Below are 20160 nucleotides of genomic sequence, written 5' to 3'. Positions count from 1 at the left end.
ATTTAATAGTATTAGACGTATCACACATTAGTAGACGTCTAGAGTACTAAGCACGGACTGTGACGCAAACACCACCACTTAATCTGTGCCTCCTTTTCAAGTCCATCTGAACCATAGAAAATAACGCTCCTCTGAACTACAAAAGAGAAAAAATTCTCTCCTTCCAAGTGACCACGTATAATTATAAAAGATGTCCAAAACAGGGTAGACATACCCTTGCCGGTGATGGGCTTGGTGTTGGGCTTTTAGCCTTTTTAACTGGTACCGCTGGTGACCAGTTGGTAGAGGGTGACTGAGACTGGACAGGGGATGGAGGTGCTGGGGGTTTTTTAGCTGCTGGCTCAGGAGATCCCGAGACAGATCGGGAAGATGAGACCCTCCTTACCGACTGAGGGCTTGGTGAGGCAGCTCTAGAAACAGAGGGAAAAAATAAAACATTTAATATCCAAAAGCAGAGATCCTTCTTTCTTAAGAGAAAACAACCAACTACCATTATACAACCAGATCATGAACTTTAAATATTTCACAGCACTTAGTCTGCTGGTTGATCATACTAAAACTTATGAAATTTTTATCACCTAAGTCTCCTGGAGAGTAGTTCAAGCCCCACAATCCTCTATCCATTCTGTTAATGATTCTTCCTGTATGAAATGAGTAATGCCAGTTCCTATATTTAAGACTGCTTTTATCAGTCTTACATAGACATGCAAGAAATATCCTATGCATCACTTCAGAGCTAGGTTTGGAAACAGACTCAATAAGCCTGATACCCCTAAGAACCAAGTAAAACCCTATGGCATTTAGCTTATACCATGAGGAACAACCCTGAAAACAGAAAGGATCTATGAATAGGACCTAGAATTTGCCTTAAAGTTTGTATTCACAGCTATTCTCTTCTGTGATTTCTCAGTTGGGGGGTGGGGGGCTTCCAAACACAAAGAGCTATGCAAGGTAGTGTTCCTAACCAAAAAGGATAAAGTATTTTTACTTTTTTATCTTTCTGGGCTCCGGAGTCCTGGAGACTCTCCTAATGGGCCTAGAACCTGGAGATGGGGACTGCCTTCTTTGGGGTGATGGCGATGCTCCTCTTCGAACAGCTGGAGGACTTGAGGAGGTCTGAGGAGCTCGAGGCCGTGGTGAGGGCGAATGCCGTTTGTTTGGTTGTGGTGACCGGGCCTCCCGGGCAGATCGGCTCGGGGAAGACCCTTTCCTATGCTTTGATGACAACGAAGGCGAACGTCTCTTGGTGACTGGGGAGCTCCTTTGTTTGGGAGGTGGCGAATGGGAGACCCGACGCTTTGGTGGTGGAGACGGTGATACCCTTCGTTTAGGAGGGGGAGGGGGTGAAGCCGTTCTTCTCTTTGGAGGTGGAGAAGGAGAGTATCTCCTCTGTATTGGAGGAGAGTATCTTCTTGGGGAAGGTGAGCGACGACGTGGGGGAGGAGAAGGAGTCCTAGGAAAAATAAAAGGTCCAACAGAGTAGAAACAGAATGCAAAGAAAACTATGCACTTATACAGCACCACACAAAGAGAGACTATTTCTAAGTGGAATTGTCATGCCTTTAAACTCACTTAAAGTAACAACAACAAAAAAATCACTTAGTAAATTCCTGTTTATCCTAGATGACTACAAATAGGTCATTGTGATTAATGGAGAAATTTAGTTTTCAGACTGAATTCAAATTTGTCAAAAGTCATTTAGCACAATCCATATAGAATCAACTTAATATTTTTTGAGAAGAGAATCTTGCATTGCTCTAAGGAAACTGAAAATCCATTATCACTATGTAGTAACTAGATAACTACATTAGCAAGACGCTACTGTGTTCAACTTGAACTCAGGAAGTCTGTGCTTTAAAGAGCTCTCCTGTGCGTGGGGTACCCTCTCTAAACTGGTGTTTGGACTCTGAATTAATAATTAGCGTTCACTTGCACAGCTTTAAAAGGTATCTCTACCCTGCCCCCACCAAGACAGACTTACATTTTTCGTGTGTCAAAAGAGTAGTATTCAATGGAAGTCTACTGCTAGGCAGAACGCATCCCTGTCAAAGTCTCAACTTGGCCTTCCTCTTAATGCTTAATCCCTACATAACCCTAATTTGCCTCTCAGGAATTAAACCTCAATATAACATTTAGTTCCAACGGCCTGATTTTCTCCTGAAACTTTCAGACCTTGAGCTCAAAATATTTTCCTGCCTAAAAATCAGCTTTGGGATAGGCCATACATTGGGCAACACCGTAGAGTTTTCTATTTTGCCCTTATTATTTAATAACTCTGAACCCCCATTTCCTCACCTGAAAAATGGGAATACCACCTACCAAGCAAGATCATCTTGAGGAGACATGAAGTACATAAAACATCTAACACTTTACCTGCCACATAATGGCCATCCAGGAGTGGTAGTAGCAACTATACCGCTTGGTAATGTGTTTGAGCAATGCTCTTAAAAATTTTTTCCCCTTTTTATTTTGAAATCATTTTTGATTTACAGAAGAGCTGCAAAAATAGTGGAGACTTTCCACTTAACATCCCATATAACCACAGAAAAATTACCAAAACTATGAAATTAACCTTGGTATTAACTAAGATACTTATGTCACCCTAGTTTTTTTCTACTAATGTCCTTTTTCTGTTCCAGGTTCCAAAAATCAGGATCCTACACTGCGTTTAGTTGTCATGTGTCCTTAGTTTCTGCCAATTTGTAACTGCTCCTCAGTCTCTCTCCCTCTCATGATTGACATTTTTTTGAAGAGTACTCGTCAGTTACTTTGTAAAATGGCTTTCAATTTGGGTTTGTCTGATAGGGTCAGCGCTCTGTGTCCAAAGATCCAGTATCCACAAATTCAACCAACCATGGATCGAAAATATTTGAAGAGAAAAAAAATTCAGAAAGTTCCAAAAAGCAAAACTTAACTCCCCACTGTAAAGTTAAATTTTTTCCCTCTGTAATCACTAGTGATCCTGCCTTTTAATTTAACATCTTTATTGATATGTGGTTCACAAATCATAAAATTTACCCATCTGAAGTGTACATTTCAATTGTTTTAGTATACAGTTGACCCTTGAACATGGGTTTGAACTGCATGGGTCCATTTATATGTGGATTTTTTTTTCATACATGTTGCAGTACTACACAATCTGCTGTTGGCTAAATCCACAGATATGGAGGGCCAACTGTAAAGTTATACTCAGATTTTCAACTGCGTGGAGGGTCGGTGCCCCTAAGTCCTCTCCTTGCTCAAGGGTCAACTATATTCACAGTGTTCAACCATCATGACTCCCCATTCCCATCCCACCCTAGGCACTACTTATCTAATAACTCTCTATCTCTACAAATTCGTGTGTTCTGGACTTTTCATGTAAATGGAATTGTATGTGGTATTTTGTAAACAGCTGTGCATGCCACTCGAATAAAATATTTCAATCACAAAGATTCAAAGTTGCTCCATTTAGCTCCCACTAGCCTATGTGATAAAGTACCTTCGTCGTGGTGGTGGTGTGGGAGACCTGCGTCGACGAGGCGGAGGAGCAGGAGAAGGAGAACGTCGCCTTCTGGTAGGCGGTGGGGAGGGACTTCTCCTCCGTCTACCACTAAACCAAAGAAGAATTATAGTTGATTCAGAGTCAGTAACACTTATAACTAAGTGATCAAGATCATTTAGTTTCAATCATTGTCAACCCAAAGTGCAGCAACTGTCACTCTATCCCTCAAAGCAGTGTTTTTCAAACTACAGTGTAGTTAGTCAAGACCCTGGGTGAGAACCAGGATTTAAAAAAAAAAAAAAGAAAGAAAGAAAGGAAGAAAAGAAAAGAAAAAGAAAATCAAAATCAAAGTGCTTTAACTTGTGGTAAGGGTAATTTTGTTTTGCAAAATTTTTGTTTCAGTATATAAATATGCAGTCTGAGTCATGACGTAAAACATTCTTAACATGACACAAGGTGAAAAAAGTCTGAAAACACTGCCTTAGAACATTGCTTTTTAACTAGAATGCACATCAGAAACAGCTTGGAAGCTTATCTGAAATTTGTGTTCACCAGGTTTGGGCTATGGTCCAGCCGGTATATGTTTAAAAAGGTTCTTCAAGTGATTTTTGATTCCTTGTTAGGAACAACTGTTCTAAAGTCTAGAAAAATACAATGTTCTAATACAGATATTTAAAATTTAAGGCCCAAAGTCTGGGTGTCACTGCTCCAAGTTCTTGATTTTTTAAAAAGTATGTTCCCACAGTTCAACAGTTGCAAACTATTAACTAAAAACCCTACCCCAAAGACAAAGGACCAAAGTTGTCTGAGCACTAAAGCCATTGGGAGCAATGTGGTTAAAATATAGATAAGAATCACAGACCTTAATTCTGAGCTGTTAGGCACTTAACCAATTAACACAAAAAGCACACCTGAAAAATACAATTATAATCAACTGGACTAACTCATAGTAGTCTCCCAGCAGATATACTAAAATAAATACCAAGCCAGTTGGACATCTATTGGCTAAGTTTGTGTATACAAAGAAGTCAAATAATATTCAATTAACCCTTAAACAATGTGGGGCGCTTGGGCTTCTGCACTGGCAGATTCAATCAACTGAGGATGGTGTAGTACTATAATATGTATTTATTGTAAAAAAAAAAAAAAAAAAAAAAAAAAAAGCCACGTACGTATAAGTGGAGTTGCACAATTCAAACGCATGTTGTTCAAGGGTCAACTGTAACTAGTTCTTAATTTCTTGCCCAGTACAGGATTGATGCTTCCTGTGAATCTGGAAGTATTTTCTAAAGTTTACCAGTCTTGATTCCCCATTAAAACTAAGGAGAGTTCATTAACAGAACAATGAAAATTCTGACACTCATTAGTAAATTTAATTTTTAATTTAAATTTGCTTGGGGCTTCCCTGGTGGCGCAGTGGTTGAGAATCTGCCTGCTAATGCAGGGGACACGGGTTCGAGCCCTGGTCTGGGAAGATCCCACATGCCGCGGAGCAACTAGGCCCGTGAGCCACAACTACTGAGCCTGCGCGTCTGGAGCCTGTGCTCCGCAACAAGAGAGGCCGCGATAATGAGAGGCCCGCGCACCGCGATGAAGAGTGGTCCCCACTTGCCGCAACTGGAGAAAGCCCTCGCACAGAAACGAAGACCCAACACAGCCATACATACATACATACATATATAAATAAATCCAAAGTTTAAGGAAAAAAAAATTTGTTTATGCCTTGTGGGGACTAAGACCTCACTCTGAACAGATTTAAAATATAAACTACAAGACAGATAAGCTTCAGATGAAACGCACACACCAAATTATTAATTACAAGAAAGAACAGTAAAGGAGAAGCCACTTTACTAGCAAGGCTAATCTGAGAATTACGGGACCTAGAGAAACAGGGTGGACTACAGTACTGTTTCAACAGGTAATGAAGATTTCAAATGGGAAAAGACATTTGGGTTTTGACTCAAAAAAGAAAAACAAAGGTTTACACTCACAAACTTTGAGGGTGAGATGATACAAAGCAGAACTCCCAATGTGTTATCAGTAGGTGTAATAGCAAAAGAGGCTATTACTGTTGATTATGTGACTTCTCTTTTTAAATATTCTCATAAAAAAAATTTAACTCAGATTAGAATCTATTATAATACACTAATGACCTGAGATATTTATTCTGTGCCTCAGTTTCATTTGTAAAATGAAAGGCTTGGAGTAACTAAAAGGTCCCTTTCAGTGATGACCTTCAATGTCCTATGTTTCCATGTGAGAAAATAACCAAAAAGAGAATAAGAATAAAACCATAACCTGATTAAAAAAAAAAAAAAAACAAACCCATAACCAAACTAGCGTACTTAAAGGAACTACAAGAAAAATTTGATAATCACTTATAACTGGAATCTTGACACCCAATGGCTCTATGACCTAAAGGCTACAGTTTCTTACCTGAGCTGATATGGCACACATATCAGGGGTTTAAAAGAGGAAGAAGTAGAAGAAGGCTAAACATTTTCTAGTTACTCTGAATACTAGTGCCAACTCAGGCCTTCAACTGTGTGTAGAAATTGTTGAGTAGAGAGGTCTCCCCCCACCCAAATTGCGCGAGAACCAGTTTCAATAAGCCTCAAAACATGAAGTAGCCCTCAGCCCTCGAGTATGTAGGAATACACAAGTCTTATAAGGACAAAGACAGCTTGCGATCTCTGCAGTGACCTCTTCAGAATCACCTCACTTCACTGGTCAGGCTGGTAATGAAGACAAGAAGTTATAGATGCAACAACTATCTTTTTATACTAAGTATGATCAATACACCATTCACTGTTAAGGAAAGAGTATTCAATACCCAAAGACAAATGTTTAGAAGCATGAAAAATGCTGCATTTTTCAATCTTTAAACTTTATATATGAAATATTCAAAGCCAGGCTGTATTTCCCTTCTTAAAAATAAATACTGAAGTGTGATCCCAAACAATTCTTTCTCCATCTCCAAATCCTAGAGACTTGATGGCAATCTCTAACATCATTAACCATAACGGGCGGGGGGGGGGAGGGGAAAAAGAAGAAATCTTACCACTAACCTGACTTTGTAAAGCAATTTTTTAGCTGCTGTACTAGCCATTTTACAGAAACCAGGAATAATCACAGTTGGGAACAGAATACCTTTGTATCTAAATTTTTTTTAAGGTTTCTATTTTTTCTTGTCAAGTAAGTTACTTCCACAGCACAAACACACCGTTTTGCTCCATCATAGACACTGCCAACTGGTTCCAAAGAACCTTTCCAAGAAAACACTCTTATTAATTAGTGAGACTACTTAAAACAACACAGCTTCAAAAACTGAGCTATAAAGAGAACAATGTGAACATTTCAGGAAGGATAAATACTTAGAAATTTAGTGACAGCTAAGACCTCAAAAAACAGAAGACTAGCAAAGATAGTACAACGTCATGGTGAAATGGTATAATGTCAATGGCACAGGTCTAAGATCTGGCTTTGTCACTGTAACCCTAAGAAACTCACTTACTACTTCTGAGCCCCTGTTTTCTCACTCATGAGATACGCCTGAATTAGAGATTTCTATGTATCATCTGGCTCTAAAATATTATGGCCTTAGGGTCACAAAGACCCTGATGACCAAACAGGTTCCAAAAGGATATGCAACTTACCTTTCTACTGTAGGAAACACTGAATAGGGCCAAAGCCTTACAGTCATTTTTTAATCTTTTAAATGTTTCTCCCACGTTTTTCTTGCCTTCCCTATAGTCACCACAAAGTCTGTTCCCACTAAATCTAAGGAGCTATTATTATTGTCCTATCTCTTGGAAAGACCTCAAAAAGCAGAAGACTAGCAAATACACTGTAACTGCACAAAACTCTAAATTCAAATGATGCTCTAAAATGAACACTGTGTTATGTTTTTATCATTATTTTGATGTGTAAGAAAATATAATCAAACCAAAACAATTGAGGAACTTCTCCACAGTCATACCCTGTAAACGTCAGAATGGGATGTTACCTAAACAGTAACAACAGTTAAACGTCAGAATGGGATGTTACCTAAACAGTAAATTAAGTCACTAAAACTTTGACATGTAATCCTAATTTACAAAATAGCATCTAACCAACCTTTTAGTCACTGGCGATTGCCATCGCTTTCCCATCTGCATCCTGAGAGCAGTGGAAAAAAACAAATGTCAAGAATTCCATTCACCAAATTAATTACTTCAATGGAGTTAAGTATCACTAATGGATATACATTTTTTTAGATATTCAAACATGGTCGGGAGTTAATGCTATGATTTAACTGGTCTATTCTAGTCATGCACACATTCGACATGCTGGTACAAAACTTACTAAGTTCTCATTAAATAGTAATGACCACGGAACAAAGAAAACCCAAATACCCCCAAATCTGACCATCTCCTACTGTGAGTTCTTGAAAGGAAGGAGGTAAGCAAATTCTAAATAAGCCCACAGCCCATCCCTTAAGTTATGAAGTTTTATCACAACTACAGAACACCAGTGAAGACATTACCGAGGGGAAGTCTCTTTCTGGCGCTTTCGAGGTGATGGAGAGGCACTCCGGGAAGGGGAATGTCTCCGCCGCCTGCCTACCTCACCATTCTTCACGTGGGACCTTTTGGGTCGCTCATCTTCTGAGGAAGAGGAGGAGCCAGAATCTATAATTACACAATAAACAAAAATTTACATCAGGTCTATGCTTAAGGGTCTGTCTACGTTTTTGGAATCTAAGCAGATGGAGTGTCCAAATTAGCAAATCAAGTCCACTAACATAAGCAAGCACATATACAGCCATCAGTTCTGAAAAAAGGTAATATTGATATGTGCTTAATGACTTGAAAGTCAAGCATAAATAAATATATATTATTATATAATTACGTTATACAAATCATTTCCACAGAACAATCCAACAAGACACTGTCCCTTAAAAATCTAGTGATCTTCCAGATAACTAAGTAAAGCTTAAAAAGCATCTCAAGCATTACTTAATTCTTGCTACTCTATGTACTTTTAAGGCTACTGAAAGTCTTAACTAGCATTTGAATAATTTATTCATACCATTATTTAACAAACAAAAATGTATGTGACATTTCCTACAGGCCTGGTAACAATCAAGGACTGCAAAGAGAAACACTTCATTTGTACATGGTTTCCTTAACTTGAAATAACTAACAAGTCCCAAATACCAAAAAATATCCAAAACTTACATGCATTTTCAAACATTTCCATGATTAACCTCATCTTAAAGAGTTGCAAAAGCTGTATGGCTTTTAACTGACTTAATGCCACTGTGGGATGCTTTCGTTTCCATTTTATAAATGAAAAGCAAAGGTAGTGCCTAGACTCAGTCACAAATACCAACTAAGCGAATAAAACCAGGATATCTGGTTTAAAAATCAGGTTTCTGTGTACATACTTTTTAATTCAGAAGTTCCACTTCTAATTACTATTTTACAGATATACTCACATAAGCACAAACACACAAAAAAACTAGAAATAACCTAAATGTCCAAATAGGCGAGTGGCTCAATAGATGACAGCATGTTATCAAAATTTGAAAAATGCTGCAGCTGGTAAATAAATGAGGTAGATCCTTAAGAATTAACAGGGAAAGATGTCTAGATATAGTAGGTTAAAAAGGCAGGCTATATAATCTACAGTTTGAGCCTCTGGGTTTTTTTTTTTTTTAAACCACAGATACTTACACATGCACAGAAAATTTCTGAATAAAAGCTTTGGGGAGTAAGACTGAGGGTTGAGGAAAGAAATATACTTTTCCAGTTTCTATTCCTGTTTTAACTGTTGTGCTAAGACTTCCTCCTAACATATTTATACAAAGGCACAAAAATATTTCTCCTAAGTATTGATACATTCACTACATTTTCGGATATTTTTATCTTAAGTATTTTTATTAGGATATGCAGAAAGAAAAAAAATGTAACCAGTGTCCATACCAGAGGAAGACTGCTGGTTCTGTCGTCTGTATTGGCGTCTCTGCTGCACAGAATCTGCTGCAGCCATTTTGCCACCTTTATCTTCTTCTGAAAGATGGATGCATTTAGAAAGTGTTTCTTTAGTCACGCATACAGAAAATGTTAACATATTTGAATTGGGAAATGGTCTCCTAAACCTTTATCTGGTTGGGTCAAGCAATACAGCTACTCTTTTTTAATAAAGGAGGAGCTTAAAATGCCAATTTAAATGCTAATTTAGACTATCTTCACTAAATATAATAAAAATAAACTTATTTAGGCATCCTGTGACAGTTCGGTCTGCGTGCCAAGCACTTTATAAACATTATTTCAGTTAACAACCAAAAAAAGCCTAAAGGATGGTACTGTTATCTGCATTTCAGAGATGAAAAAAAAAAAGTAGAGGCTCAGATAAATTATTAAAACAAACAAAAAGTAGCTGGTGGAGCTGGGGATTCAAACAGGCTGGTCTGACTTCAAAGTCCTAGCTCTTAACCATTAAGCCATATCGTATAATTAATCTTTAACCAGAATCTAATTCAGCTTAAAAAAAAAACCAAAACAAACAAAAAACACACAAAACACTTACCTGATTCAGATAACTCTACTTTTCTAGGCTTGGGTGCTGGTGAAGGGGACTCTCTTTTCTCAGTACCTTTATGTTTTGTCACTAAAAATAAGGGGAAGAAAAACCCCAGTTACATACATACAAAAACAAAACAAAAAGCAACACATCTTCTTACTAGTACAAAAAGAAGTGTGACTATTCTCATTAATAATTTACTGACAATTAAAAAGTTCCTATAAGCCCCTGTTATCATTACCTGAAGTAGAAGCAAGAATTTGTAAATGTTTGGTGAAAAGCCTCAGAAAGTTCTACAATGATTTTCCAATTTTCAAATTTTCAGATTCTCCCAAGAGAAACATTAAGAGAAATTGGGAGCTGCCGTTTCTGAGTAGAACAAGCTCTATGCTATGCATAACATTCAGCTGAGTAAAAGTAAACCTCTGTGTGCTACCCTACAACCTAAAACACACACTCTTGACTACAAAGACCTCATCAACATAAGAGCTTTTAAGCACCCACCACAGGTTGGTTCAGAAAAGTAATGAAGGACTTCCCTGGTGGCGCAGTGGTTAAGAATCCGCCTGCCAATGCAGGGGACACGGGTTCGAGCCCTGGTCCGGGAAGATCCCACACGCTGCGGAGCAACTAAGTCCGTGCGTCACAACTACTGAGCCTGCGCTCTAGAGCCCATGAGCCACAACTACTGAGCCTGCGTGCTGCAACTACTGAGCCCACGTGCCACAACTACTGAAGCCCGTGCCACTAGAGCCCGTGCTCCGCAACAAGAGAAGCCACCGCAATGAGCACACGCACCGCAATGAAGAGTAGTCCCGGCTCGCCGCAACTAGAGAAAGCCCGCGCGCAGCAACGAAGACCCAATGCAGCCAAAAAAATAAAATTTTTAAAAAATTAAAAAAAAAAAAAAAGAAAAGTAGGGGCTTCCCTGGTGGCGCAGTGGTTGGGAGTTCGCCTGCCAGTGCGGGGGACACGGGTTCGTGCCCCGGTCCGGGGGGATCCCGCGTGCCGCAGAGCGACTGGGCCCGTGAGCCACAACTGCTGAGCCTGCACATCTGGAGCCTGTGCTCCGCAACGGGAGAGGCCACGACGGTGAGAGGCCCGCGCACCGCGATGAAGAGTGGCCCCTGCTCGCCACAACTGGAGAAAGCCCTTGCACAGAAACGAAGACCCAACACAGCCAAAAATAAATAAATAAATACATTTATAAAAAAAAAAAAGAAAAGAAAAGTAATGAAGATGATAAATGATAAATGACATAAGATCTGATGAAATTTTCACAGAGAAAAATATCTGGTCTGGAGAAGAGGAACAAATTAGTCACCTAAGAGGCTGAAGGCTTTTGATGTAGAGTATAACCTTCACAATAGCATGAGGGACTTAAACTACCTGTAGAAATGTACACCTTCACAATGGTGAAAATATTAAATGCTAAGGCTAGAGGATCCTTTCCAAAGATTAAAAAAAAAAAAAAAAGTAACCTCAACCGAAGTCATGCGGGTAATTGAAGTGGACTAGGATCTGAACCCAAGACACCATTTCTGTATCTATGGCATAGGCTTTCATTTCTAACAATTACTATCTCTGTCTACATTATCCATCCCATTGCTTCAACTAATGTCAGAAGTACAGACACAGATAATCATTAATCTTACCCTAGATTAACCTGAAACTTCATTTGAGACCATTCCTCTAAGAACTAGACTTGAAAACGATATGATCCCCTCAGTACCCTTACACCTGTTTGTTCAATTAAAGCAATTAGCATGGAATGTTTAACCTAGAATTTAGATACATTTCATTTAACAGAGGCTCATTCAGAATTCTGTAAAGGCTTATTCTAAGGGGCAGTAATTTAGCAATCTAATCATCTTTGCTGAAGTCATCCAACTGAAGAATTTACCACTATACTTTTAAAAATACCAGCATTTTATTAATTCTACCTAATAAGCCTTTTGGACAAATCACTGGATTGGGTAAAGAATCCAATGACTAGATAATCTAGTGATTATCTAATTATCATGAAATATAGTAGCAAGACTGCATTTAAAACTTGTATTTTAGGGCTTCCCTGGTGGCGCAGTGCTTAAGAATCCACCTGCCAATGCAGGGGACACGGGTTCGAGCCCTGGTCCAGGAAGATCCCACATGCCGCGGAGCAACTAAGCCCGTGCACCACAACTACTGAGTCTGCGCTCTAGAGCCTGTGAGCCACAACTACTGAAGCCTGCACGCCTAGAGCCCATGGTCTGCAACGAGAAGCCACCGCAATGAAGAGTAGCCCCCGCTTGCCGCAACTAGAGAAAAGCCTGCGCGCAGCAACGAAGACCCAATGCAGCCAAAAAGTCCAAACAAACAAAAAAAACTTGTATTTTAAGAAATTCAAAGACATGAAATAGAAATGTCTTTAAATTTTAAAGGATTCTAAGCTATTTTTTGGGTCAGTACTCTTCATTTTTAAGTGTCAGTTAATCTTCAATTCTTGAAAAAATATTATAGGCATCTAGTCATAAACCCAAACGTCAAAGTACCCCCTTAAAGAACTGGGTTCCAAAATGTGTTTGGGAGCTGGTTGTTTGGATGCCAGAATGCATTTTCCCCTAAGAAACATTAAAAATGTGGTTATGTTTGCTATATAGTTGGCAAATACCTATTTAGTAAATAATACAATTGAACTACAACATTACATTTTTTCCCCATAGAAACTTGTATTTGGAGTTTTATCCTGATCTAATCTCTCAATAATGGCTTGGCTACAAGTCTTAAGTCACTGTTGATATAATCAGCATTAAACAGTACCCATTATATACCCCCTACTCTGGTTTAATAAGACTGACTGAATTGTAGCATTATTAATTTCATAAATGTTTCATCAGTGTTTGCTTGTCTAGATAAGATTTTCAACACCTTATTTTTATTAAAAAGTTTATTTGTATGTTAATGTTTCATTTTTAGTATTTAAGGGGCAAAATCATTCTAGCATGACATCTGAAATCTCCCAAGTCAATTGAAAAACAGAATTTTAAATTTACTTCAATAGTCCTATTAATCATTAACCTTGCAGACTTGCTCAAAAGATCACTTGTAAAGATAAGTCACTCTGTGACCAGAATCAGTAAAATAATCCGTAAGTATCTAGAGCACACTCATATGGTTATGTTGATCTAACTCAAAATTATCACCACCACCATAGGTATAGATCCCCTGTAAACATACTTCATTAAATATTCCACTGATTTCAAAGCACTGTTTTATGTAGTAAGATAATGCCAATTTAACTACAACATGCCATCGATTACAAAATGCTTCCTGAGGACCCTTTCAGATGAGAATGTATATTATACTCCAAATAATTTACCTCTAATTCTCCAAAATAGTTTTCCTGCCTCCCTCCCACTCCATTCACACACTATTAACAGCAGAACCTTAAAGCCCTGATTGATGACTACCCCACAAAATACAAAAGTAAAATCTATCACATTTCAATGGTATCAATGCTCTTATTAGCAATGGAGACTGCAAGAAAGGAATTTCTGAAATCATACTACCAGGTACAGAAGCTGAAAAACTTAACCTTGCCTTCTATTTCCCTCCTTTAGCAATCAAAACAGGCATGTGGGGGTAGGAAAGTTGGGAAAGTGTACATTTCTGAACTGGGAATGAGAACCCAAATTCTAGTCCTGGATGGTTGACCTTGACCAAATCACTTAACCTGAGAACCTATGACAACCTCTGAAGTCTTTCCTAGCTCTGAAATTTCATCACAGAGGGTTGGGATCGTTTTACTATAAAAAGCTATTTATCTCCAAGTAGTTACAACCAATATTCAGCCTCAATGGACAAAAGGCAGCCTCTCACTACACTACCCACAGTCAATCTCTTTGGCTGGGTTTTGTTTGGACATGGAAGACCTGTCCCATAAGCCACAGGAACATAACTGGCCCTTTGTCTTCCACCTTGACTTCTCTCCTATGTACATATCCACTGTGATTTGTTTCCAGAAAAGCAGCAGCCCACTCTTCCCGACAACATATCAAGACACAAGAGGTTGGTATCTGTGCAGACCCTAACAAAGGTTAACAAGTAATTCTTAACAATCAACCTATTTAACAAGGATTCAGTCCTTCTGCTCAGGTACTTTTATTACCCTTTGGCTGTATGATGTAAACAGAAAAATCATAATCTGATGTGTTTTTGCAAAGGAACAGGTAGGAACATTCAAACTATTATTTTACTAGAGAACTTTCTGGCTCCAGACAAAGGAAAGAAGTATTCAGAAGTGCAAAAACTTCACAAGAAAAGAAAAAATAGGTCAGGACAACAGGCATCAGATTTGGACACGGTGAATGGAAACTATTTTGAACAAAAAGTAACATGGGACATGATATTATGAAATAAGTGATCTTAAGACACCCCTCCCATACTTATGCCTGAACCTGTAAGACCTAAAGGTTTCTCTATTTTTATCCAGTTGCCTAAGTCTAAAGAGCCAATGCAACAAAAATGACCAAATAATATTTATGTTATCAGCAAATTAGCCTGTTAAGGTTCAGAAAATAATTTGTACATTACTCTTTACAAATTACCATCATCTGTCCAGTACCCCCCTCACTCTGATAAGCTTGTCTATACCTCACAGTAACAGAGATCAAAAAAGCAAAATTTGCCTTTCTAGAACTGCCACACTGCAGGGTTGTGGGGCCAGTGGGTGGTGGTGGGGTGGACACAAATGAAGCAGCAGGGTGCTGATTAGAAATCCTGCTCTCACCAACTTCATAAAAACATACAGTCAAGATTTTGCCTGAGGTATCCCCGATTTCTTCATTTATAACCTGAAAATGTAAATGTGATCAGAGCAACCCCAGTATATATTAATCTACAGAATGCTCCTTAACATTCAATTACTATAACAGTTCTTTTAAGATCTCCCCCTCCCCCACTACTCACCTATCACATTGTGTGTATCATTCCAGTCCTAAGCACCAAAGGCCCAATTCAAATGGATACCATAGTTTTTCTCCATGTATATTTAATGCTAAAGAAACAAACCCCAACAGACCACAACCCTCACTCGGACTAACATGGCATTCTACTTGCCTGGCAGGATCACAGATCATAAATTCCTCAGAAATCAATATGCAGAATAAAGCAAGGACAATACTCAGAAGAACCCTGCCTAGGGCCTAAATTAAAAAAACAAATCAGCTTTTAGGAGGACACCATGTCCCTCCCTAGGAAGTACAATGTGGCCAAGAAAGAAATAAAGCAGAATATGAAGTCCTCAAATAAGATATCAAACAAAAAATCTGCAGGGTAAAAAAAAAAAGTTAACTGGTCTCATAGTAATAAAAAGATGCCTTACCATGACAACACAAACTTCGGTAAGCTACCCCAACTCAAACAGCCCACGGCTGGTAACAGTACACTTCTCCACCTACTCAATGCCAGAGGGCACTGCTAAAAACAAAACACTTTTACATGTAAACTCCATTTCAACAAACAAGAACTTAAAGCAGGAAAGAAAAGGTGAGCTTCTAAGCAAATTTACAAAAAACATGACATACAAATATTACCCAGCAACTTCATACTTTGAAGGGAGTAGGGGATAGCAACAACTGACTAGGTATTTTGTGGCCAAATGAAGAAAAGAAAGAACATATTGTTTTTATGTGCTTGATTTTTACCTTTACCTGAAGTTCTCCCTGGAGAGACAGAAACACGACTTTTCCTCGTACGGTTTGACTGCTGGGGTGTCGGGGAATGACGAGTTTTTGGTGGTGGAGTTGCTGGAGGTGATGGCCTGTGCCTTCGCCTCGGAGGACTTGCTGAAGGAGATAACCTACGAGTTTTTCGAGGGGGGCTGGATGTCCTCTTTGGAGGCTTCTTTGGCGGTGACCGGGAACGAGATGAAGAAGAGGACGAGCTACTCCCAGACAAGGATGCTGATGAACGCCTTCTTCTGTGGAATAAAGTACTCATGTTCATTAACTGCATACTTACAGAAAACGACCTTACAGGCATGTACAGTTTACACAACAATACAGCTATTTTTATCCAACTTTTGAGTTTATGTAGCTAAGCACATAAATGAGTTTTTTTTTAATGTGAAACAAAACCATAACCTAGGACAGGAAACAGCTAGTTCTGAGACTAACTAAATAACTTATTCTGATAAATGCTTCTGAGTTCTTTCCAGTAGTTATAAAATATGTCAAGTGCTATAAGAGAATAACTAACCAGTCTCTTCCCTCCTTAGGAATAATATGAGTGTTTTGGAGTTTGCATACAAAATTTGGGTGGCAAAGTATTTTTTTCATTTAATAACACAATGTCATGCAACCTTTAACGTTGCCTTTTTTAAAAAAACGTGCAAGATTAGGAATTCATTTAGCTACATAAACTTAGAAGCAGGGGACTCTCGAATTCTGCGGCAAAATCTGTGGTAAGTTCTGTTGCAATTATGTGTACCTGCAGAATTCACCTTTGGCGGAAGAATTCCTGAGAACCTGAAAAAAAGAAACCCTACCTTAAGTGTGAGACAAAAACTGGCTGAAAGGGAATCTTACACAATCTGCAAATTATCTTGACTGTTAAATGGCTCAGTAAGCAATTAAAACAGGCTGCTTGCAGAACTCCAATATAAGAAGTAGCTGTTTCCACTAATCTTATGCTAGAAAGCACCAGTATTACTTTTTCTCCAAAGGAGAAACAATCAATTTTAGAAAAGTGTGATGCCTAAATTGACTGACCATTTACATCTTCAGTCTCATTTATCAGTAGTAACATCAATTCCGTAATTTTTAGTAGTAGTTATAAAAAGTGGTTCAATATACCTTGACAAGCCCTCCCCAAAGAAAAATATCTTGTTTGTTTTTGCTTTATTTTGGCCACACCACGTGGCCTGTGGGATCTCAGTTCACCGACCAGGGACAGAACCCGGGCCACAGCAGTGAAAGCGCCAAATCCTAACCACTAGACCACCAGGGAATTCCCGAAAAGTATCTTTTTAAAGAATATGGGACTCTGAAAAATCTCAGACTGCAGAAACAAAATTACGGACCTTACCGCTTCCCCTCTTTTATTTCCAAGTTGATTTGGTTCCTTGAAAAAAACCTTATAGACTCAAAACACAAAAAATTCTGTCCTAAGTATAATCTGAAGCACAATCATCAGTTCCTTCCAAAAACAAGTGAAATGCATCATAAAGAACGCACAAAACTCTGCTACCAGTGCACCATGCCTCCACTTCGGGCAGGTGTAGCAACAGTCTGTTAAAAGTTACAGATCCTAACATTTTACCTTATTCTAATTTAAAAATGATTTTTAAAAAAGAAAACTGGTATTGAGAGAGTGACTTTTATGCTCAGTCTCTTCAAAAATAGATACCAAACTGCTAATAACGGTTAAATCTATGGAATGGGATTGTGGGTAATTTTCAATTCATCTTATTTCTATTTGAATTGTTTACAATAAGTACTCTTCTTTAATATGAAAAAGACACATTAAGAAAGGTATAACGCAAATGGGTTATTTTAATACTGGTAAAGCAGTTTATCGGCTCTGTCGTCATCTATATTCAGAAACTAGTGGTAATTAAAAGCCAAAGGGAGAAGGTGGCTAATTCCCTTACTTGATAGGATTTCTTGGTAGGGCCTGAAATGGTAAAGATTAACACAAATAACTGGTAAGATTAACACAAATTCACCAATAATTTGTTTTTTATTTTCCAACACTAGACTAGTGTTATCACTGCACAAATAGCAGCATTACATCTCAAATGAGGTATCTCTTTATAAGACATTACCTATTATTACTCATGAGTTTTTTCCAGGGGAGCACTAATTCAAAGATTAGCCTAAAACAAACATGGTGTGCTTTCAAACACCTCACAATTCCAAACTGAAAGAAAACAAAAAACAAAAAACCCCAAAACTCTCACCGTCTCACTGGAGATCTACTCCTTCTATGCCTTGGTGGAGGAGGCATTCGTCTCGGTGGAGTTCTTCTTCGAGGAGATGGCCGTCTTCTTGGGCTTGGCCGCCTTCTAGGTGAGTATGATCTGCCATAACAGAATTAGAATCTGAGTAAATCATGAGCAAGGAATGAATTCCTTAACATAGTTTTCTCAACAGCTACATTTTAAAAAATGGATTTCAAGGGACACAATTTTCTATTTGTGTAGAGATTTTTAATGGAACCTAGAAAGTGTCCCTAAATTGTCGCTGGAAATCCAAAGCGTAACACTTGTGCTAAATGTTTTCCACAGCTTTGATATAATTTACCTAATTCTACCTAGGAGAGTAGCACATAAAACCTAAGATCTACGCAGATCTTAAAGCCACTACTCACCTTGATCGGGATCTATGGCGTCTTCTCGGTCGAGTATGAGAAGGAGAGCGAGAACGTGTCCGGGATCTTGACTTGGAACGCGACCGAGATCTTGGTCGGGTCTTCTCCTTTTCCTTTTCCTTTTTGGAGTTTTTCTCCGGAGAAGGTTCTTTAGGCTCTGGTACTGGTTCAGGCTTGGGAACTTTCAGGATGTCACTGTGTGGGGGGAAAAAAATGCTTATTTTGTACCTTTTCTACTCAGAGTCCTAAGTCTTAATACAGTAATATAAAAAAGCTGTTTCTTTAAAAAGTTTTCAAAATCCATGAAGACATCTAGAAAGATATATACACGAGTGAAATCCAGTTAACTAACAATTCTAATCACATACATTTTTTTTTAAAGTGCAAATCCGTCCATAATAGTGGGGGAGGGACTTCCCTGTGGCGCAGTGGTTGGGAGTCCGCCTGCCAGTGCAGGGGACTCGGGTTTGAGCCCTGGTCTGGGACGATCCCACATACCGCAGAGCAACTGGGCCCATGCGCCACAACTGCTGAGCCTGCACCCTAGAGCCCGTGAGCCACAACTGCTGAGCCTGTGTGCCACAACTACTGAGGCCCGCGCACCTAGAGCCCACGCTCCGCAACAAGAGAGGCCACTGCAATGAGAAGCCCGTGCACCTCAACGAAAACCCAACGCCTCCAATAAATAAATAAATAAATTTATAAAAAAAAAAAAAAATAGTGGGGGAAAAAAAGGCAAGTTATAGTATATAAAATATCTGAAGCAACACAACCAACAGATAGCAGTGGTCACCTTTGGGTCATCCTATACTCCCCTATACAATTTGAATTTCTTTTCAACAAGCTAACTTTATAATTTAAAAAATCTACAAGTAAAACAAGTAAGTTTATGTTTTTAACTCACAGGTATCATATTTACAGTCACTTAATTAACAGCCTAAAACTGTGATATTTATAAATGAATTTTTATGTACTTGCCTAGTAGAAGTGGCCTCTTGTACTGAAGGTTCTTTTACTTTCACTGACGGCTCTGGGAGCTCTGGAGTTTTTTCCTTCTTCTCTGGAGCAGGGGAAGGACTCCGGCTCTTGGTTCTGTGACGGGGAGATCGAGAATGACTGCGCTTTCTCTCTCTCCTGACAGGGGAAGATCGTCTTCTAGGGGAAGGAGATCTGGATTTGCGTCTAGGATGAAAGCAATTTTTTTTCAGGTTTTTTGAATAACGTGGACTGGGGAAGAGGGTCAAAAGGAGAAGTGAGATTAATCTATTTAATTACACCATTATTGTTTATATCTGAGAAGTTCCTTATGGAAATAAGATATCCGATCACACTTACTTAATAGGAAAAGGGCCAAAAGAAAACCAGAAAAACAAGCAAATGAAGGATAACAACATTCTCCAGTATACCAGTTATAACAGAGGAATACATTGACGTAGGACTCTAGATTTAGGTTCTCAATCATTCCCAGAGATGAGAAGACCAAAGAACAACTTTTCAGAGGAAGCAGATGCATAAAAGGAAGGAAATATATAATAATAAGTCAAACCTTAAAAAAACAGAGTTTAGATGCAGACAGATCCCACCAGAGTTCATCAGGTAGTCTAGGTATTCCAGAAAAAATGACTAGTGCAATTAAAGCAAAATGTTCTTCAGAAGAGGATAAATAAATCAAACTTGCATAAGACAGCTTTTTTGGAAGAGAAGAAGCTCCCTTTCCATTTCAATAATAGTTTCCCTAACTTGAAGTAAAACAGTAGACC

The 20160-nt window shown here is 38.7% G+C and overlaps 1 protein-coding gene across 7 annotated transcripts in view; it reads right to left on the bottom strand.

Moving 5' to 3' along the window:
- The window catches only part of SRRM1 (serine and arginine repetitive matrix 1), a 30627-nt gene that overhangs the window by 3377 nt on the left and 7090 nt on the right, over nt 1-20160 (bottom strand). For 2 of the 7 annotated variants that reach the window (XM_068539174.1, XM_068539181.1), the window contains 11 exons: nt 19379-19582; nt 18401-18595; nt 17991-18110; nt 15736-16010; nt 10058-10138; nt 9451-9537; nt 8010-8154; nt 7601-7642; nt 3482-3592; nt 989-1453; nt 215-410 (listed from right to left, as the gene is read on the bottom strand). In XM_068539174.1, the coding sequence (XP_068395275.1) occupies nt 215-410; nt 989-1453; nt 3482-3592; nt 7601-7642; nt 8010-8154; nt 9451-9537; nt 10058-10138; nt 15736-16010; nt 17991-18110; nt 18401-18595; nt 19379-19582 (1921 nt within the window). The remainder of the gene's footprint in view (nt 1-214; nt 411-988; nt 1454-3481; nt 3593-7600; nt 7643-8009; nt 8155-9450; nt 9538-10057; nt 10139-15735; nt 16011-17990; nt 18111-18400; nt 18596-19378; nt 19583-20160) is intronic. The other 5 variants (XM_068539175.1, XM_068539176.1, XM_068539177.1 and 2 more) reach the window with 5 other exon arrangements.

This window comes from Eschrichtius robustus, chromosome 3 (genome assembly GCF_028021215.1).
Source record: "Eschrichtius robustus isolate mEscRob2 chromosome 3, mEscRob2.pri, whole genome shotgun sequence".
Taxonomy (NCBI): Eukaryota; Metazoa; Chordata; class Mammalia; order Artiodactyla; family Eschrichtiidae; genus Eschrichtius; species Eschrichtius robustus.
This window is presented reverse-complemented; position numbering and strand designations above follow the sequence as displayed.